The 22,321-nt window shown below is 43.1% G+C and overlaps 1 protein-coding gene across 8 annotated transcripts in view; it reads left to right on the top strand.

Moving 5' to 3' along the window:
* UIMC1 (ubiquitin interaction motif containing 1) overlaps positions 1-22,321 on the top strand; it is a 165,732-nt gene that overhangs the window by 119,625 nt on the left and 23,786 nt on the right. For all 8 annotated transcript variants that reach the window (XR_005747931.1, XR_005747930.1, XM_040344406.1 and 5 more), the window contains 2 exons: positions 14,821-14,983; positions 15,098-15,176. Coding sequence is in view for 6 of the 8 variants with exons in the window: in XM_040344406.1 (XP_040200340.1) it covers positions 14,821-14,983; positions 15,098-15,176 (242 nt within the window). In the remaining 2 variants the exon portion in view is untranslated. The remainder of the gene's footprint in view (positions 1-14,820; positions 14,984-15,097; positions 15,177-22,321) is intronic.

Genomic DNA, 22,321 nt, shown 5'->3' with positions numbered 1-22,321 from the left:
CTTACGCCGTCGGATCTTAACTGCATTTTTTTTTTTACCACTAGGTGGCGCTTCCGTCAAATTCCACGTCGAGTATGCAAATTAGCTAGATACGCGAATTCCCGAACGCACGCGCGGCCAACGCAGTAAAGTTACGACGTTTACGTTAGGCTTTTCCCGGCGTATAGTTGCCCCTGCTATATGAGGCGCAGCCAATGTTAAGTATGGCTACCGTTCCCGCATCGAAATTTGAAAAAGTTACGTCGTTTGCGTAAGTCGTCTGTGAATGGGGCTGGACGTCATTTACGTTCACGTCACAACCAATGACGTCCTTGCGGCGTACTTTGGAGCAATGCACACTGGGAAATTCCACGGACGGCGCATGCGCCGTTCCGCAAAAACGTCAATCACGTCGGGTCACAGTAGTTTAACATAAAACACGCCCCCCCCCCTTCCACATTTGAATTAGGCGGGCTTACGCCGGCCGATTTACGCTACACCGCCGCAACTTACGGAGCAAGTGCTTTGAGAATACAGCACTTGCCCGTTTAAGTTGCGGAGGCATAACTTAAATCAGATACGTTACGCCCGCACAATTTTACGCGGCTGAACGTGAATCTGCCCCCTTGTCTGCAAGGTAGATAGACAGAATAGTGTAATGATTCTGTTAAAAAACGAGTAAATACCTATTAAATTCCTTCATCTATATCACCTCCGGCGTTCTAGTTTCTGTTCTCTTATTCACTTCCTGGTTTGCATCGCTCGTTCATGTAAGAACTACATTTCCCAGTATGCATTGCGGCACGTCCAGTAATTCACACCTCCTTGAAGTCTCTAACACAGCCTTTTTCAACCAGGGTGCCTTGAGGTTTCTTTAAGGGTGCCTTGGTAAATGCCTAAAAATGTACCCAACATTGTATACAAGCTGGTGGGTGGGTGACACCTGCCTTTTGGTTACACATAGCCCTAGGTTTTCATTGTACACCTTTACAACCTTCTAGCTGCCAACCTCCTAACGACCAATGACATCATCACTTGATAAGGAGGATGCATATCATCCTTGTTTGACCCTTTCTTGCCTCTCTCCATGAGCTTTGGGGTCTCATTAACTAAGTGATGGAAAACCGATATATTGGAATACTAGTCAGTACCAGTCTGAAAAAGTGTATTTGCTTTGGATGAATAAATCACCTGTAACATTGGGTGTCCTATGTGTATTGATGTTGCTACATTATGTAAAACTGTTTGTAAAATTATTATGTAGAATCATTTTTACATTTTAGAATTGGGCACCTCAAGACTGTCCATAATTTTGGAGGGTGCCTTGAGATTATCCATCATTTTGGAGGGTGCCTCGAGATTGTCCATCATTTTGTAGGGTGCTTCGAGATTGTCCATTTTGTAGGGTGCTTCGAGATTGTCCATCATTTTGGAGGGTGCCTCAAGATTGTCCATTTTGGAGGGTGCCTTGAGATTGTCCATCATTTTGGAGGGTGCCTTGACTGAAAAAAGGTTGAGAAACACTGCTCTAACATGTAGAGAGCATCCTGCCACACATATGTAGTTCCCAGGAGGGGGTGAGCACGTTACTGACCACCGCAGTAAAGCCTCCCGTCACTGTGGTCAGTAAAATCAGACAAGCAGGAAGTGAACAGAACAGAGAAGGAATAGAGCAACTTCTGAGCAAAAACAAACAATGAGGAAGTGAAAAGAGGAATGTCTGCAGGTAAAGGATGCTTATTATTAAAAAAAAAATTCCTTTACAACCCCATAAACATCTCCACTACTTGCAATATACTTATTGATGTCTCCTGTATAGTATTAATTTTGTACAATGATTTTGACTTTATTCATTTAGCGAGTGTTTAAACATTATTACTTAGCTGTAACATTTCCGCTATTCCGAGCTTAGTCCCAGGTGGGTGATAAATCAGGTGGTTTTTACAGCACACCACAGATTGCACCGTTACCACCACTTCCACCCAGAGCCCTTATAAGGCACAAAAGCATTCCATTCCACCCTTTTGCCACAAGGACTTTGCTAAAGGATTGATGTTGCATCAGTGCAGGACCCTATTTTAACATTAGTCTTTGCATCCAATTAACTGTATCTCGGGCACACAGCAAACAGCCTGTATGACCAAGACATATTGGCCCAGATTCAGGTAGGGGCGCGCACTGATACGGCGGCGCAGCGTATCGTTTTTACGCTACGCCTCCTTAAATTACTGGAGCTACGCTTCATTCACGAAGCATTTGCTCCGTAATTTGCGGCGGCGTATCGTAAAAGGGGCCAGCGTAAGCGCGCGTAATTTAAATGATCCCGTAGGGGGCGTGGATCATTTAAATTAGGCGCGTTACCACGCCAAACGTACTGCGCATGCTCCGTCGGGAAAATTTCCCGACGTGCATTGCGGTAAATGACGTCGCAAGGACGTCATTGGCTTCGACGGGAACGTAAATGGCGTCCAGCGCCATTCACGAACGAGTTACGCAAACGACGCAAAATTTGAAAATCGCGACGCGGGAACGACGTCCATACTTACCATTGGCTGCGCCTCCTAATAGCAGGAGCAGCCTTACGCCGAAAACGACGTACGCAAACGAGGTAAAAACGAGTGCCGTGCGTACGTTTGTGAATCGGCAATTTGCATACTCTACGCTGACAACTACGGTTGCGCCACCTAGCGGCCAGCATCAGAATGCACCCTAAGATACGACGGCATAAGAGCCTTATGCCAGTGGTATCTTAGGCTACAGTCAGCGTATCGAGCTTTCTGAATACAGAAAGTAGATACGCCGGCGCTACTTAGCAATTACGCTGTGTATCTATGGATACGCAGGCGTAATTGCTTTCTGAATCTACCCCATTCTCTTTAGCTACATCAGAGTTACTCAGACAACTATCAGCCTTAATTCAGTTATCACTGTCCAGAGCCCAAAAGCACCAGGGTTCTTCTCCACCGCCACCTTCTTTACCTAAGTCGAAAGTGGAATTACCTCCCTTAGAAGAGGTAGGTATGGAAAACATTTAAGAAAATCTGGATGTGGTGTTGGCGGAGGTTACAGAAGATTCACCCCTCAGCTTCTCATATGCCTGTTATGCCTGATGCTATGGCTTCATACAATATGCTTTCCAGTGTAGATATGCTTACTTCTGCTGTGCACAAAAGCCTCAGTATAGTCACATTTAATTATCCCTCATCATGCCAGGCCCTTTGGATATCAAGAGACCTGAGAAGTCTAAATATACATTTTCTATTAATGATTATAAAGAATGGACATTTTATAACAATTGTATTGCTCCTGAAAAGGTTTTAACCCCTTGGTGAATTATTGCCAAGCTATAGCCAGTGAAAAATGTGGACTGCCTCAGTAGTAGACCCTGTCTCAAAACATTTATCTTACTCTGCCTATAGAAGATATTACTTAAATTTTTAGAATTCTGCAGACATAAATTTGAAGCCTTTCTTGGCTCTAGCATATCCGGCCCTGCAGCCAGCTATTGTGGTTAGTGCTTCCACCTAGAAGCACTAGGGTCATCCATTTGAATCCCAGCCACGACACTACCTGCCTGGAGATTGCATGTTCTCCCTGTGCCTGTGTGGGTCTCCTCTGGGTACTCCGGTTCCCTCCCATTCTACAAAGACATGCTGGTAGGTTAATTAGATCCTGTTAAATTGGCCATACTATTTGTATGTATGAATAAATTAGGGACCTTAGATTGTAAACTCCTTGAGGGCAGGGACTGATGTGAATGTATATGTAAATTGACGGCGCTATACAAGTACCTTTTTAATAAATAAAATAAATACATTTTTGTTTGTCAAACTGCAGTTGATTTGACCAGAGTCATGAACACTCAACAAGATCTTCTCTTTCAATGAACTCTGGAGGAACGCTTACAAACACTGCCTTCTGCCTTAGGGCTCTTTCACACGGAGCGGATCCGTATCAGCGGGGATTCCTCCGTTAATCCCCGCTGAGCTGTCGGCGGACAGGGCGGTCCCCGCACACTGTGCAGAGACCGCCCTGTCTTTGCTCCGCTCTCCCCTATGGGAAATCGGATGAATACGGACCGCGTGTCCGTATTCATCCGATCCGTTCAGCCAGACGGAAGAAAAATAGGGTTTTCTTCCGTCTGAAAAAGCGGAACTTTGCGGACGCGGATCGTTACGGACGTTAGCGGATGCATCATCCGCTAACGTCTGCAATCCCATAGGGATACATTACAAGTCTGTAAACTGACTTGTAATAAACGGTCCGTTCGTCCGCACGTGTGAAAGGGCCCTTTCTTTTCTGTTTTGGAGCTGTAGAACAAGTGATGATACAAATTTCCAGGATGGCTCTCATTTCTGTTCATATGTGCAGAATCTTATGGCTCAAATCCTAGTCAGCTGAAGCTAAATGCAAAAAGCCTCACTCCAATACCCTTTTGAAGGAAGATATCTCTTTGGTGAGGCATTTGATAAGTTTTGAAGGATGACACAGGAGGAAAGATTCTTCTCCTACAAGAGATGGCGCTATAACCCTCATGTTCAGGGAGTTTTCTACCTCTTCAAAGTGTTGAGCACCACACATTTCCCCAGGCTTCAAAGCCAAAATTGTGGCACAAAACTTGGAACACAAAGCCCACCAAGTCTGCCAAAAAGCCCTCCACACAGGGAAAGAGCGCTCTCACTACTTAGAGTGGGGGAATATCTGTTACAGTTTGAATTCCTCTGGTTCACATACATTCCAGACCTATGGGTTTAATTGGTGGTGTCAAAGCTCTACAAAGTAGAGTTTCAAGCTGAACTCCCTCATTGTTTTCTTCTCTCAAACCAATCAAAATCTGCCCAAGGACTGTCAGATTTACAGACTGCCCTGGACCATCTCTTGTCTCAGGGATTAGTCAAGCAGCCTTAAAGGAAGTAATTCTAACATTCTCCTTGATGGAAAACACTGTCCAGCAATCTCTGCTGTTCACATCCAAGGAGTGGACAATTAGATGGTGGATCTCCTCAGTTCTCACTGCTTGGACTAAAGGGATGGTCCATTCATCCTTACACCTTCAACTTCTTATGTCAGAATTTGTGAACTCCGGATGGTGGACATCTGACCTCCCAGGTTCAGCAACAAGTTAACCCTGTTTGTGGCCAGGACCTTTGTTCTCTAGCACTGAAATCAGATGCTCTGGGGATTCTGTGGACCTTTTCCTCCAGTTCCAATACTTCCTTGACTGCTCTGCAAAATAGAGGAAGAGTATTGGTGATACTTATTGCATCAAACTGGACAGAAAAACTTGGTACAATGCATAGTGAAACCTCTGGGAGTCAACCCCTAGTTCTTCCAAACAGGCTGGACCTGTTGTCTCAAATTGCCCTGCTCCGTCCTGCTTCTTGGTCACTAGCTTTAATGGAATAGCTGTTGACTCAAAAGTCTTGAAGGACAAGGATATTTCTGACATTTTGTATCATTCCAACATTACTCAAAGCCAGATGAGCCACTGCGAGAAAAATCCTCTACCATACCTGGAAATCCTTTTACACCTTGTGTGAACACAGGCATTTCAGCCACAGAGACTACTCTTTACCTCATATTCTGGCTTTTCTGCAGCTGGAACTTGTCCAAAACTTGGCTTTGGGTATCGTCAAGAGAGGACTTGTCCATTCTGTTCCAAAATCCATTGAACCCATTGGTGATCTCTCACGCAAAGTAGCTCTCTTGATGACTATTGGGTTTGTCAGATGTTTTTCAGTTAATGGCTCTCTTGTACAGAACCCTTCCTAATTCTTCACAAGGACAAAGTGGTCTTGCATACATGACCTGCCTTTCTACCTAAAGGTGGTATCCGCCTTTCACCTTCATGAAGACATTGTTCTTTTTCTTTCTTGTGATCTGCTCTTAAGCATCCCTAGGAAGCTGCGGTGCATTGTGGATATACTGTAGTCGGCAACCAGTCTACTTTAAATGCACGACCTCTATATAGAAAGCAGACTCTATATTTTTGCCCTGCTAACTGGGTCTTGAAAGGGACACTCTGCTTCCCCATTCCACTATTGCTAGATGGGTAAGAGAACACATTATACAAGCTTGTGCCTTAAAGAATAAGGTACTTCCAAAATACCCTTCCGTACTCACTCTGCCAGATCAGTGGAAGTTTCCTGGGCATTCCAACATCAAGCTTCTGATGCTCAGTTTTGTAATGTTACCACCTGGTCTTCAGTTCATAAAATTCTCAGAGTTCTACCAGGTGGATGTCCAGGTTCTTTTAGCGATACGCTTTGTTAAATCGCTGACCCTTTTCTATTTTGTTTGGCTTGTTGGCATGGTTTTGTTTGCCTTGTTGTTGCCCATCAAACTCAATCTACAGGGAGTGCAGAATTATTAGGCAAGTTGTATTTTTGAGGATTAATTTTATTATTGAACAACAACCATGTTCTCAATGAACCCAAAAAACTCATTAATATCAAAGCTGAATATTTTTGGAAGTAGTTTTTAGTTTGTTTTTAGTTTTAGCTATTTTAGGGGGATATCTGTGTGTGCAGGTGACTATTACTGTGCATAATTATTAGGCAACTTAACAAAAAAAAATATATACCCATTTCAATTATTTATTTTTACCAGTGAAACCAATATAACATCTCAACATTCACAAATATACATTTCTGACATTCAAAAACAAAACAAAAACAAATCAGTGACCAATATAGCCACCTTTCTTTGCAAGGACACTCAAAAGCCTGCCATCCATGGATTCTGTCAGTGTTTTGATCTGTTCACCATCAACATTTCGTGCAGCAGCAACCGCAGCCTCCCAGACACTGTTCAGAGAGGTGTACTGTTTTCCCTCCTTGTAAATCTCACATTTGATGATGGACCACAGGTTCTCAATGGGGTTCAGATCAGGTGAACAAGGAGGCCATGTCATTAGTTTTTCTTCTTTTATACCCTTTCTTGACGGCCACGCTGTGGAGTACTTGGACGCGTGTGATGGAGCATTGTCCTGCATGAAAATCATGGTTTTCTTGAAGGATGCAGACTTCTTCCTGTACCACTGCTTGAAGAAGGTGTCTTCCAGAAACTGGCAGTAGGACTGGGAGTTGAGCTTGACTCCATCCTCAATCCGAAAAGGCCCCACAAGCTCATCTTTGATGATACCAGCCCAAACCAGTACTCCACCTCCACCTTGCTGGCGTCTGAGTCGGACTGGAGCTCTCTGTCCTTTACCAATCCAGCCATGGGCCCATCAAGACTCACTCTCATTTCATCAGTCCATAAAACCTTAGAAAAATCATTCTTGAGATATTTCTTGGCCCAGTCTTGACGTTTCAGCTTGTGTGTCTTGTTCAGTGGTGGTCGTCTTTCAGCCTTTCTTACCTTGGCCATGTCTCTGAGTATTGCACACCTTGTGCTTTTGGGCACTCCAGTGATGTTGCAGCTCTGAAATATGGCCAAACTGGTGGCAAGTGGCATCTTGGCAGCTGCACGCTTGACTTTTCTCAGTTCATGGGCAGTTATTTTGCGCCTTGGTTTTTCCACACGCTTCTTGCGACCCTGTTGACTATTTTGAATGAAACGATTGATTGTTCGATGATCACGCTTCAGAAGCTTTGCAATTTTAAGAGTGCTGCATCCCTCTGCAAGATATCTCACTATTTTTGACTTTTCTGAGCCTGTCAAGTCCTTCTTTTGACCCATTTTGCCAAAGGAAAGGAAGTTGACTAATAATTATGCACACCTGATATAGGGTGTTGATGTCATTAGACCACACACCTTCTCATTACAGAGATGCACATCACCTAATATGCTTAATTGGTAGTAGGCTTTCGAGCCTATACAGCGTGGAGTAAGACAACATGCATAAAGAGGATGATGTGGTCAAAATACTAATTTGCCTAATAATTCTGCACTCCCTGTATATCGTCAGGTAATAAAGGCAAATAGACTGTGCACTTTGCAAGTGCAGTTGAACGCCTTTCCCCTGAGCTTGGTGAATATGGTGAAGCTTCACTTTATAACGAATACCCAACAGGTGAAAAAAAAAAATAATGTCTGTTTTGCACATGATTGAATAATAGAAATACGCAGAGCTTTGTCAGATTCACTAAACTCTGGGGAAAATGAGTGCAAATGCAAAGTTTATTTGTCTTTAGTAAATCACCCCCTCTGTGTTTTTTGGGTTGCCTACCCCTATTTGTACGAGCCACAGTGACTCTCGGTTGTGGAAAATTGATGAAATACAAATTCCTGTAAAACTCCACACCTAGTACCATCCAATAATATTTTAGTTTTCACTGGCTTAGACAGGCAGCTTTGCATTCTTCCAGATTGCTATGCATAACTGCAATTTAAATATCTCCCCTTTTTTTAAAGGCCTCATGCACACTGGGCGTTCTAAAAAAACAAAACGGTAACGCTCTAGAGTGAGTTTTTGTAGTAGCGTTTTTTGACATATTATTTAGCTACAGCTTTTGTTGGCAAAACTACACCGCCATAAAAGCTTATGGCTCATAAATTCTGATAATTGCGTTTTTTTTGGTGTTTGTAAGCTGTTTTCAGCTTTTTTTCAGCGTTGGAGCGTTTTTACAGATGGAAAAACTCCTCTAAAAACACACTAGTTCTGTTTTTTTTTTTTTGACAGCCAGTAAACACCCCTGCCTAAAACTGCTGATAACGGCCTATGTGTGCATGGACACGTAGGGGGTGTGACTGCAGAAGAAAACGTCTGAAGCCAGAAATGGCAGCTGTAAAAACAACCAGTGTACATGAGGCCTAAATAATAAGACTGTTGTGATCTGAATGGTTATTTAAAACGTGTTGTGTGTTATGCTTTGATATTGTACAGCAGAGTAGATGATAGACAGACGGCTTTCCCTCTTACATTCTGCTTAAACATCCACCAGCATTCATTGTTTTGGCACCTTCTTTCTAATTGAGCCAGTTTCCAAGCTGAAAATCAAATTACAGCAGATACAGCAGTGTTATAAACGCCTTAGAAGGATGAGAACTTGGTGCTGTGAAGTGGTGAGCAAATGTTTCTCACATTGCAGTTGTGAAAATAGGTGTCTGTGCTTTTCCCCAGCCTTCTGGGCATCCAAAGAGGCCCTCTCCAGTGCTACATAGTGCTTTACAAGATTTTTTTTTTATTAGACTTGAATTGGCTTAAATGTACAGCAATACAATGTAGAAAACTGTAATAGTCTTGTACAAAGATCATTTTTAGAATTCTGTTAGTTTTAGTAAAATGTTAGAGAATTACATTACTTAAATAAATGCGAGACTCTGTTGCCAACTAAAACAGGTAAAAACAGAAAAATCAAGTTTTAAATGCTTTCTTGCTGTGTTTTTCCTTTGCATACATTATTTTATTTCACTTTCAATATAATGTCCCCTTAGAAAATCTGACTAGGACACCAGAAGTGCCATTTCCCTACAACAGCTCCCTCCCTCCTTGCATGTCATAGCCCTTGCCTCCTCGAGGAGCATCTAATTACATTCTGTGCTGACCATCTTCTTTCCCCCCCCCCCTCCCCTCTCCTCCCTGCATATGTTTCTATGTATGTAGGGCAGGGGTGGGCCAGCATTTCACTCCAGGGCTGATTTCATGGCTAAGCTGACCAGAAAAAACAGTGGACACCAGTCATTTTTTAGGAGAGTTATTGGAACACACAAGGAGGGTGAGGGTTAGGGGTCCCAGAAACACTGGCAGAACACTCGGACTCTTCCATGTCCAGTTTCACAGTGTCAGGATCTTTAAACTGACCCGGAAACTCTGAAAGTAGTATCCAAGCTAGTCCACAGACTTCGCTTTCTCCTGCTGGGTCCAGTGCCCACTACCCGGTTTCTTAATGTCCAGTACATCTTGGTCAAAGTGAGCCACTAGGCCCCTGTGACAACAGGGGTCCTCCTCTGGGTCTTCCTCTCAGCACAGCTTTTCCATCAACACAGGACAGCTCAAGGACCACTTCAGGCTTATTTAATTTCTAGAGCACATGGTAGGCCCCACTATTGGGCCTACCATTCCTAGCACATTCCAGCAGCACCTCCCAGGTCTCAGCCTGGGGGAAGATCACAAGGCATGCCCTAAATATTTATATCCTTTCCCAGCAGGCACCACTGGCCATGCCATTATGAAATTTGCTACTATTGTCAGTGGTAGTGAATGGCACCCACTGGCAGCACTGAGAAATCACAACACCACTGAGCTTAGGGAAAGACCAAGTGAATACCTATACAACTCTATCTGGACTGACTACCACCCAGCCAAAAATTAAACTTTGGTAATGGTCCCTGTTTAGGACAGGGTGCTACGTGTAGGTGTCAGGGAAGGAGTGAAGGGGGGATCTCAAAGAGTGGCTGCTGGCATCACATCCAAGATTGCCAGCAGCAGTCTCCAGACTTTTATATATCTACAAAAAGGCTTTTACAGGCAAAAATCATGCCTAACATACACTAAATGTACATATAATCTTATGGGAAATTTGAATGAAGGCCTCTTTAAAGTAGACTTTAGCCCTACCAAGCAATGTCCATTTTGACATCGCCCTCACCCAGGCTCTGCAGGGGGGGACCCAGGGTAAGGTAAGAATATTAACTGCATTTTTCCCACACAGGTGTTTTTTTTTTTTTGTTTTTTTAGCATTTCAGGGAGAGGGGAAGGCTTTGAAAACAAAAATAAATATCACAAAAATCTTATTTACTGGTTTGAATAGTATATTCATTTTGCAGGTTACTGTGTTTCTGAATTTTACATGCAATATGGAGCAGGAGACCACTTATTTCACAAAGCATTTGCTTGTCAGCGTATGCTTTACTAGAGTTGGGCTTTTAGTATGTAAATTATTTTCTTTATCGTACACCACGGGACACATAGACTAAGTCTTTACATAATGGGTTAAATGCTCACCCGAGGTAATTGGACACTGGCACAACCAATCGGAGTCAGTTGCCCTCCATATAGCCCCTCCCATCCGGGAAGTACCTCAGTTTTTTCGCCAGTGTCTAAGGTGTAGGACGCGTGGAGAAGTGCTAAGGAAAGCTCTGCTAAAACGGACCCTTCGGGGCTAAGGAGCTATGCCTTTTTTTGGATCCATCCAAGAGGCTATGATGCTATGCCAAAAGTGGAATGGATCCGGGCCTCCTGCAAAGAGGCGTCGCCTGTAATGTCTCTCTTCGGAGGACTTTGCTCTGAGCTCCAGCACGTTTTGTATTAAGACTTAAAGTCCTGGTCAGAGTCTTTTACAAGGCCCAGGGAGAAGTCTCCTTTAAATAGAAAACTTGTATGCCTAAAGGCTTGGCACACAAGGCCCGTGAAGAGGGGTGAAGATTGGTACTGTCTGAAAAATATTTCAGCAGAAAAACCTGCAGCGATAATTAGGTAAGAGAAAAAGGAGCCTAAGGATTTTCTGAAGGACCTTTTTCAAAATTTTGAGGGGTGTCTTCTCAAAATGAGCAACTAGAACGAGTAAAGAGCTGAGTTTTGTCTCACCTCATTCAGACAGTGTCAGATCCTTTGGACAAGCACACTTCCTCCGCTGCAGAGCTCTGCTAAAGACGTGGCACCGCTGCTTTTCTCCTCAGATGCTGGATAAGAAGCCCCCAGGAGGAGGAGGGGAGCAGGAAGAGGCGTGCACTCATTCCCTAGTGCGGGCTTTCATTCAGGGGGTACTGCGGATCAATCCGCCAGTTAAATCCCCCTTATGCCCATGGGATCTGAATCTAGTATTGTCAGTGTTGCAGAAGCAACCTTTTGAACCTATTCGCCACATTCCGCTGATTCTCTTAAGCAGGAAGTTGGTGTTTCTTAATACTATCTCTTCAGCTAGAAGAGTATCGAAATTAGCAGCTCTTTCTTGCAAAGAGCCTTATTTAGTTTGTCATAAAGACAAAATTGTACTACGACCCCATGCTGTTTTTTTACCTAAGGTGGTGTCGTCCTTTCATTTAAATCAGGACATTGTTCTGGCTTCCTTTTTTCCGAATCCGCAGACAGCGGAGGAGAAGTTATTACACTCTCTAGATCTCGTGAGAGCAGTAAAGGTGTATCTGCAGGCAACCGCTCAGATACACCAAACAGATGTTTTGTTTATTTTGCCGGATGGTCTTAAGAAGGGACAAGCGGCGTCTAGATCCACTATCTCCAGGTGGATTCGACAGACAATCTTTCAAGCCTATGGTTTAAAGAATCAGATTCCTCCCCTTTCTGTTAGGGCGCACTCAACCAGGGCGATAAGTGCTTCATGGGCAGTGCACCACCAGGCTTCGGTGACTCAGATCTGTAAAACTGCAACTTGGTCCTCAGTCCACACATTTTCCAAATTCTATCAAGTGGACGTGAAAGGACAGGAGCATGCCGCCTTCGGGCAAAGTGTACTGCAGGAAGCGGTAAAGAGCTTCTGGTCCCGGGCGGCCTGCTTGATCTGTGTCTCCCCCCTTTCATATGGGAGCATTGCTTTGGGACGTCCCATTATGTAAAGACTTAGTTTCTGTGTCCCGTGGTGTACGATAAAGAAAATAGGATTTTTAGACGGCTTACCTGTAAAATTATTTTCTTGGAGTACACCACGGGACACAGAGGTCCCCCCCCCCTTCTTATGGGAAAACCTTATTGCTTTGCTACAAAACTGAAAAACTGAGGTACTTGCCAGATGGGAGGGGCTATATGGAGGGGAACTGACTCTGATTGGTTGTGCCAGTGTCCAATCAGCATATAACCCATTATGTAAAGACTTAGTCTCTGTGTCCCATGGTGTACTCCAAGAAAAGGATTTTTACAGGTAAGCTGTCTAAAAATCCTATTTTTTTTTGTTGCATGCCTTTATAGTGTTCTCTGTATTGATATGCAGATCAAGCTGATCAGCAAAGATGACAATGTTAGGTAAAACTCTGTCACTTCCTGGGGATGCTTGTTAAAGCGGAGCTCCACCCGAATTTAAAGACAATCTTAATAATACTACTGCTACAATACAATGCCCAAACGGATATTTTAGTTTAATAAAAAATGTACAGTACCAGATGTATTCGTTCCCCTTCCGGTCTGCAGCCTTCGGGTTTTCCTCTGGTTTTTCTTTATTTCCTGTACCGCACAGTGTCTTCTGGGAGCTTGTGTCATAGCTCCCTTGTGATCATATTCTGGCCTGTTAGAGGAAACCGCACAATTTCGGGGAGCAGGAAGTGACGCGCGACATAAACAAAGGAAGGAAGGAGGGCGGGCGTTACAAAAAACTCCAATACGCCAGCCGTTGGTATGGGAACAGACACGCTGACACCGCTGCTCCCCGCTGCGAGTGCGCATGCGCGAGATCGAGCGGTGGATGCTGGGATTACAGCATCACCGCAGCCAGGAAGTTCATGCTGGTGGGATTCTAATGCCCACAGTGAAGATGGCAACGGCAGACACTAAGAAATATAAGTCATTATTACAGACCGATACAGAGATGAGCGGACGTTGGACAAGAGAAACGTGCATTTCTTTAAGCCTTGATATTAGCTGTTTAACTACCCCCCAAAAAAAAACAACGTATTGGCATGGGAGATCCGCTATAAGCTGCAAAGGTAAGTAATCCTGGCAGTGTTATAGTTCTTCCCTAGATTGTCACTACTGTCTGCCAGCTTGATCTATGGGTAGATGTGGAAAAAAATATATAAATAAGATGCATAAGAAATAAGAATGACTAAACGGAATAGTATCATTACATGTATTAACCACATAGAGCTGTCAAATATTTTGTATTTTTTTTTGTATACAGTATTTTGCATTTTTACCAGACTCCTAACACAGGCCATTTTTGCCAGATAAACTTTGCCCATGTCAGTCATGGAAACATGTACCGAGGACGTATGTGTACTGTAAATGTACTAAGGTCTGCCATTGTAAACCTCTGTATCTGAAAATGTTATGTTATGTTGATCCTAAGACTTTAACACTTTGTGCCCCTTCACCAGAACACCTTTGCAGGTCGGGACTTTTAACTTCACTCTGACTTTCCTCATTTTCATTCTTGTTTTTAGGACAGGTACTCAAAACAGTGAGACTAGACACACTAGGGCAATTAGCGTTTTCATAAGAGCGCCAGCAACGACATCTTACAAATATGTCTCAGTACTGATTTCCATTATTCCACTTGTTTTGAATGTGACTGCTACAAAGTTAGTTAGGCAGTAGGTTTGGTGTCAGTTTGATCAAATGAACTGAATAAATGTGTATATTTGTGTCTTATTGTCAGAGCATTGTTTTTTTAGCTCCACTGAACAACGGATGCATAACATTTCAGACTAGGAGTCAACAGTTCATAATACTACAGCTTGCAATAAACTGTTATCTTGTACAATTTGTGCTTGTCGTTGCAAACCTGTTCTTATGTGAATTCTAGACTGTAAAAGGAGAAACCATTCAATGAACAATTTTCACATGTAAGGTTAACAGTATCTGGCTTTATCAAATACACAGAATGAAGCAACTTTTTTGCATCAATTATGAGCAATCTATGCGTTTGTGGTCTCTTTCAAACCACTAACTTTCTGGTTTAATTATATTTATTCATAGTCTACAGGAGACTACATTTATAGATCCGCTTGTATCACATTTTGACATTTTTAATGCATACCTCTGTCCTACCAATATTAAGATTTCATGGCAACACATCTGCCCTATAGGTCTGTTTGTTCGGCTTGTGCTTGCCAAAAAAAGTGCATGCACAGGGTTTCTTGCATTGAGGATAGGGTGGAACACCTATTCAAATTATTCAGGGTGCCTTAATAGAGAACATGCCAAGGCACAGAAAATGTATGCTTACATGAGCATAGTTGTCAATAGACAGTTTTAAACTTTTTTTTTTAATTATATTATGATTTCAGGCTTGCTGTCTGAATTCCCCCCCTCCTGAGTTGATGGCTTGTGAGGAGCCAATATCATCCCTTGATGTGGAATGCCCGATGTGTGGTTGCAGGTTTTCCCAGACCCAGATTGAACGGCATGCTGCATACTGTGATGGGACCAAAGATGAGCCACCAATGACGGGTTAGTATAATTTTGTGGATATACAATAATCTGTAGTATTTTTTTATTTCATTTTTTTTTTCTTTGTACATGTGAACAGTAATTTTTTAGTATTTTTTTTTTCATTTTACATAGTTTTGAGACCGAGGAATAGACCGTCAAGACACATGTACAATGGATCACATGACAGTGTTCCATCCTCAGATTCTGGAAGGTAAGGAAGCAGGCTACCCTTTTGTGACTGTACTACAGACAACAGAAATAAGGTTTTAATACAATAGTTTGCTATTAGTAATGAAATGGCTAGTGAAATGTCCTGGTGTATCCACCATATTTTTTTACTAATTTCTCAACTGAATTGTATGAAGAATCAATTTTTGGTTGTGTATGTAATCGTGAAAGAAATGTTTTTTTTTTTTTGTATATAAGGTGGCCTCCTAACATAAGCACAGTGTAATTTTGGAAGTACATCCTTATAGAACGTTTGACCACCAACAGTCAAACACATCTAGAGAATTTAAAAAAACTAGACCCATCTAGCTGTCTCAGCTTCTTAAAGTGTAATACCCAAGCAGGTCTGAACTAGGAAAAAGCTGTGCTTCCAGCAAAATGTAGAGTGAAGGCTGTGTGAAGAGGTGCCACACTGCATGCTGTGGACAGTCCTTATTCTCTGTGGCTGGGCAGCCACATTCATAACTTTACTTAGACTTACTGGAACATTACATGGTATAACTCATGGACAGGCCTCATCAGTAAAAATGCAATGTTGTCTGTATCCAATGTATGTATTGATATTCACTATTTTATGTAGAGTGCAAGAGGGAGTGGTTAGGATAAGAATTGTATTTTAAAGTAAAGTCTCCTTTTTGTGAATAACTACATGCTTAGGTTGCCTTAGGAAATAATAAAAAAGCAAAGCCTAAAGCTGGCTATAGATGGGTCAGGTTGTTTCTTGTTCAAGCAACTGCAACATTTGAGGTGGATAGAGAAATCCACCTGCTGTGTCATTGTATTCTGACATTGTATTTCTAGCCTAGGAAATGGGGGGGGGGACTCCTAACTTTTTTGCATTCGGGTCAGGATTAGCATTTGGCCTTTAAGAGCAGATCATAGCCCCTGTGATCTTATTCAAAAGACTTCTGGCTTTCTATTCTTTGGTCAAGGACTTTTGTACTGGGTGTCCCGATGGCTCCCTCATTTTAATCTCTTGTGACTCAGTGGGATCTAAAGTTGGTTCTGTTAGATTTAAAAAGCTGTTTTTAAAAAGCTATCTGGAATATTTCTCTGTTTACTCTCTATCACAAGCTTACATTGCCTGTTGTATCACCTCTGTAAGATATATCCCAGACCTTAACAACTTTTATTTTGTAAAGAACCGTTTTGGGTCTTACCCTGGGATAAGGTAGTATTTAGACTTGGAGCCTTGTTTCTTCCTAAGATGGTTTCAGATGTTCATCACAGCCATGGCATTGTTCTTCCGTTCCCCTGTCCATCTCAAGTTCATTTATGGGAAATTTCCCTTCACTGTCAGGATGTAGTCCATACTGTGCTGGTTTACTTCTCAGCCACTGCTTCCATTATAATGAATGATATTTATCATTTATGATGGTCCTCAAAGGGGAGCTAACTTCTTGTTCCACCATTTTGTGGTGGCTTGAGGAGCTCATTCAAGCTTATGGTACTGATGGCAAATTCCAACTTTTTACTATCTAGGTGCACTTTTCTAGATCAGTGAGTGCCTCTTGGGATTTTCAGAATCGGGCAATATATTGCTGTTCTAATAAGTATAATTGGGCCTCCACCCCATTTTGCAGGCCAGAGGAGGCCCTCTTAACCTCATTTATTTCTGCAATTAATAGGCCCTAAAGCAAGCTTTAAATGCCTCCCATTGACCAATACATGAGCCGGATGGATACTGATATGCAAAGAAACTCGCGCATGCCCCGCTCTATCCCCACATGTGAATGGAACAGTTTCAACCATAAAACATTGAATTTCAAGGCTCACCACCATGGTAGAATGGTCAGATACACTACGTGGTCTATACACCTCCTCAGAGAAGAACTGGAGCATGCTCAGGTTACCCACACCAAGATTGATCCTAGATAGGGTGCCATGAGATTTAGAAAAGCATATCTATAGATAGATATAGATATATATATATATAGAGAGATCGGTGCAACTATTTTTATTCTTGGTTTTAACACTATATATATATATATATATATATATATATATATATATATATATATATATATATATATATATATATATATATATATATATATATATATATAAAAATATAGTTTTAAAACCAAGAATAAAAATAGTTGCAACCAACATTATATATATATATATATATATATATATGTATGTATGTATATATATATATATATATATATATATATATATATAATGTTGTTGGTTGCAACTATTTTTATTCTTGGTTTTAACACTATTAAAGACCAGAAACCTGATCATCTGGGTATCGTTATCCTCTTGATTTCTGTTTCACCTAGCAGTGGTGTCTGACTTGGTTTTATATTATTATCAGAACTCTGGAAACCATTTTATTTATACCAGTTTGGAAGCAGTTTATTATTATCTCGGCAGCACATATTGGATCACTGTGCAATAATTATTAGGTTGATGATAGCGCTGTATTAACCCCTAATTCATTTTTTGTGACATCAGTACACTACACAATATTAGCAGCAATCATTATTTGATTATCTTACTATTTTTGGTTCACATAATTTTTTGGTTCATCTTTATTCACATCAGCGCTTTAGTAATCTTTACACAAATCCCAAATATAACCTGCTGCTAATGTTTAAAAAATACAAGCTCTAACCACTCACCCCCCCCCCCCTGCCGCCATATGCAGAATGACGGCCACAGGGTGGTTGTGTTATCCTGACTGGGCATTATATGACATCCAGCAGGCTAAGCCACTCACACGCGCCCGGGAGGGCATGCAGTGCGGAGATCGGTTGTGCGGTGTGACACTCTGACACACCGCATGCTTGATCTTGGTAAACAGCCTATGATGTAGACTCTTTACCATATTATCAGCTGTATCCAATCATCGCTGGTCACCTCGTAACCAGGAAGTGCAGTTTATCTGCTTTTTCCTCTATTCGCACTAACAAGGCACGAGAGCCGATCAGCAGATCTCCTGACAGGGGGTCTGCACTGATAATCGGCGCAACTTTTTGTTTAGCAGAAAAAAAAAAACAGTGGTGATCAAATACCACCAAATTAAAGCTCTATTTGTGGAATAAAAATTATAAAAATGTTGTTTGGGTACAGTGTTACATGACCGCGCAATTGTAATTCAAAATGCAATAGCACTGAAAGCTGCAAATTGGCCTGGGCAGGAAGGGTATGTAAGTGCCCTGTATTGAAGTGGTTAAATATAACACACAACCTAAACTTACCTTTTTTGCCCTCTAAGGAATACAACCATTTCCAAAAGGAGTTCATTTTTATATGATTTAATTGCATCAAAAGATTTGTTTAGATTTATCAGTTTAAAGGCCAGTTTTAAGATCTGAATGATACTATTTGTTTTCTCTGTTTCTCCAGGATTATAGCCTGTCTATTCTATTTAGTTTTTCTGGTATAACACTGCTTGCAATTGACTTTAGCCATTAGTCACTACAATACACTGTATGTATTTTTAGGCGTATGTCACACTAGCAATCTTATAAAAAGGAATTCACCAACAGTAGGATCCCGGAAGCGTGTAGGAAAAAAATTTGCCTTCACATATGTGTACCTCCTTTATCAGCTTAGTGTATAGCATGAAGTTTACTCCCTTGCTGAGGTAAAGGCTGCAGTATGTAAGTGGTAAGGCCCCTTTCACCTGGGGCGCTCTGATCAGGTCCACCTGTCTGTTTCTCAGGTGGACCTGATCGGACGTTCCATTCACTTCTATGGAGCGACGGATGTCAGTGGTGACATGTCCACTGATATCCACCAGTTGTCCCACCCAGCCCGCCCGCCCCTAATTCCGCCCCTAAACACGCTCTCATAAAATGACACTCAAATGTATTTTGCATAATTAAGTTCTTAAAATAAATGTTAACAACAACTGTATCCGTGCCCACCAATGCAGGCTGCGTGTGCCCACCAATGCAGCCGTGTGCCCACCAATGCAGCCTTGTGCCTAGTGCCCACCAATGCAGCCTTGAGCCTTGTGCCCACCAATGCAGCCGTGTGTCCACCAATGCAGCCTTGTGCCCACCAATGCAGCCTTGAGCCGTGTGCCCACCAATGCAGCCTTGAGCCGTGTGCCCACCAATGCAGCCGTGTGCCCAGTGGCCACCATGCAGCCTTGTGTCCACCATGCAGCCGTGTGCCCAGTATTCACCAATGCAGTCTTGTGTCCACCAATGCAGTCTTGTGTCCACTATGCAGCCGTGTGCCCAGTATTCACCAATGCAGTCTTGTGTCCACCAATGCAGTCTTGTGTCCACTATGCAGCCATGTGCCCAGTGTCCACCAATGCAGCCTTGTGTCCACCAATGCAGCCTTGTGTCCACCAATGCAGCCTTGTGTCCACCAATGCAGCCTTGTGTCCACCAATGCAGCCTTGTGTCCACCAATGCAGCCTTGTGTCCACCAATGCAGCCTTGTGTCCACCAATGCAGCCTTGTGTCCACCAATGCAGCCTTGTGTCCACCAATGCAGTCTTGTGTCCACCAATGCAGTCTTGTGTCCACTATGCAGCCATGTGCCCAGTGTCCACCAATGCAGCCTTGTGTCCACCAATGCAGCCTTGTGTCCACCAATGCAGCCTTGTGTCCACCAATGCAGCCTTGTGTCCACCAATGCAGCCTTGTGTCCACCAATGCAGCCTTGTGTCCACCAATGCAGCCTTGTGCCCACCAATGCAGCCTTGTGCCCACCAATGCAGCCTTGTGCCCACCAATGCAGCCTAGTGTCCACCAATGCAGCCTAGTGTCCACCAATGCAGCCTTGTATCCACCAATGCAGCCTTGTGCCCACCAATGCAGCCGTGTGCCCAGTGCCCACCAATGCAGCCTTGTGTCCACCATGCAGTTTTGTGTCCACCATGAAGCCATGTGCCCAGTGCCCACCAATGCAGTCTTGTGCCCACCAATGCAGTCTTGTGCCCACCATGCAGCCGTGTGCCCACCCATGCAGCCGTGTGCCCACCCATGCATTTGTGAAGGAGGACCCCTTTTTGACACAGGCTGACAGCTCGCCCCCTGACTCCCAGGCAGCCTTTCCTTGCCAGACCTCAGAATCCACTCCCAAAATGCGAGCAGGCGAGTGGATTTTTTGAGGGCTGCCCTAGCATATGATGTGCTGCAGCAGTGACTGCAGTCATTTGCTCATTGGACTATTTTAATGGTGCAGCATTAATCGACAGTAATAATAATACCAGTCAGCATGTTAATGTTAACTTCCCAAGATTTGATGTCCCTTTTGAGTATACCAAGAAGTATTGAAGTTTTTGTACTGCTTGATCCTTTTGAATATACATAACCACAATACTCATAATTTAATTATGAACATAAATGTATCAAGTGTATTTGTTGCCCATAAATACTGCTTATAAATATGCATTTATAGAACGAGACTGCAATTTGCAAATAGTTATATTCTAAGAATTCTTGGTGTAAAATAAATTACGTACATTGATGCTTGAAGCAATATCCTGAACTTCAACGAGAGAAAATATTTCTTTCTGGGTTCTAAGGAAGGTGTAACAAAGAATCATGATGCCTAAAAAAAAAATAAAAAAATAAATGTTAATATATTGAGATGAAAAAAATTATTTGCTGCAGTTTCCATTGAAAAAAGACAGTGGAAGCACACTTAAAAGATAAGTGCAGTCATACTCGCCTATATAGATGCAGCATCAGTCTAATGCTGCATCTGTCCCCTGCCACCTTTAAGACCGAGAAGTTCTCAGTCTTTAGTGAGTAGAGAGCTGGTGACTGTCACTCATTGATTCGTTGCTCTGCCCCTCCAGTGCTCACTGGATTGCTGGGCTGTGCCAGGGGGTGAGAGTGACTGGTCAGGCATTTGGGTGGATCCTGACATTAACGCTGGGATCTCTTCGGAGCCTAGAGCGCCTAAGTGATGTCAGCTGACAGCGGGCTATGCAAAACTAAGTGCACTTCTATGACTCAGAGGAGAAGTAGGGAAAAAAGCGCCTAGGCCCCACTTCTTCTTTAAGCCGGCCATATATGTATTGAAATATGGGCAGTTCAGCAGGGATTGGCCCTGGATGGGATCTCATGTGATCGCTGCATGAATGGGCACGATTAACTGGAAGCCAGCAGCCACCGATTATTTCCAGTAGGTCTGCAACTTGCAGCTAATCATGAGAACCCCCCTAGGGTTCTTGCATGTAATTGAGCACACATAGAGTGGTTACTTTAAGTTAGGTCTGGCTCTCTACAACTCGGTGGATGCAGATGGTGCTTCATTTTGGGCTTTATTTTTAAGAGGTATCCCCCTAGTATTCTAGGCACCCTAGTCATATACTCCTGCTTTTTTATTAATGCTTGCTTTTTTCTGATTGGCTGGCCAAAATTCCCTCTGAGGATCCAGCATGTTCAAAAATCAGACTTTCTCTTAAAGCGGAGCTCCAACCTAAAGTGGAACTTCCGCTCATCGGATTCCTTCCCCCCTCCGGTGCCACAATTGGCACCTTTCAGGGGGGAAGGGGGTGCAGATACCTGTCTAAAACACTCGCCCACTTCCGGCATAGACTCTGCGGGAAACTGCAGGCATTACGCCACCTCCTGTCCCCCCATTGTGTTCTGGGAAACACACGGCTCCCAGAACACTGCGGGGAACAGTGAGGACAGTGTAGCGCAACTCGCGCATGAGCAGTAGGGTACTGGGCAGTGAAGCCGCAACGCTTCACTTCCTGGTTCCCTCACCGATGGTGGGGGCAGCCGAGAGACGAGCGATTGCTCGTCTTCTGCTGCTGACATCGCTGGACTCCAGGACAGGTAAGTGTCCATTTATTAAGTCAGCAGCTGCAGTGTTTGTAGCTGCTGGCTTTTAATATTTTTTTTTTTTACGGCGGAGCTCCGCTTTAAAGTGATATTAAAGGCACAAATTATTTTTTACAAATAAACATGTCATACTTACTTGCTCTGTGCAGCAGTTTTGCACAGAGCAGCCCTTATCCTTCTCTTCTTGGGTCCACCGTCAATGCTGCTGGCCACTTCCTCCTGCCAAATGCCCCCCAGAACAAGCAGCTTGCAATGAGGGCACCCAAGTAGGCATGCTCTTGAGCCAATGCTCTGCGTGTCCATCCAGACATTGAACCGTGGCTCAGCCCCACCCCCTCTCTCCCATTGGCTCACT

Source organism: Rana temporaria, chromosome 3 (genome assembly GCF_905171775.1).
Source record: "Rana temporaria chromosome 3, aRanTem1.1, whole genome shotgun sequence".
Classification (NCBI taxonomy): Eukaryota; Metazoa; Chordata; class Amphibia; order Anura; family Ranidae; genus Rana; species Rana temporaria.
This window is presented reverse-complemented; position numbering and strand designations above follow the sequence as displayed.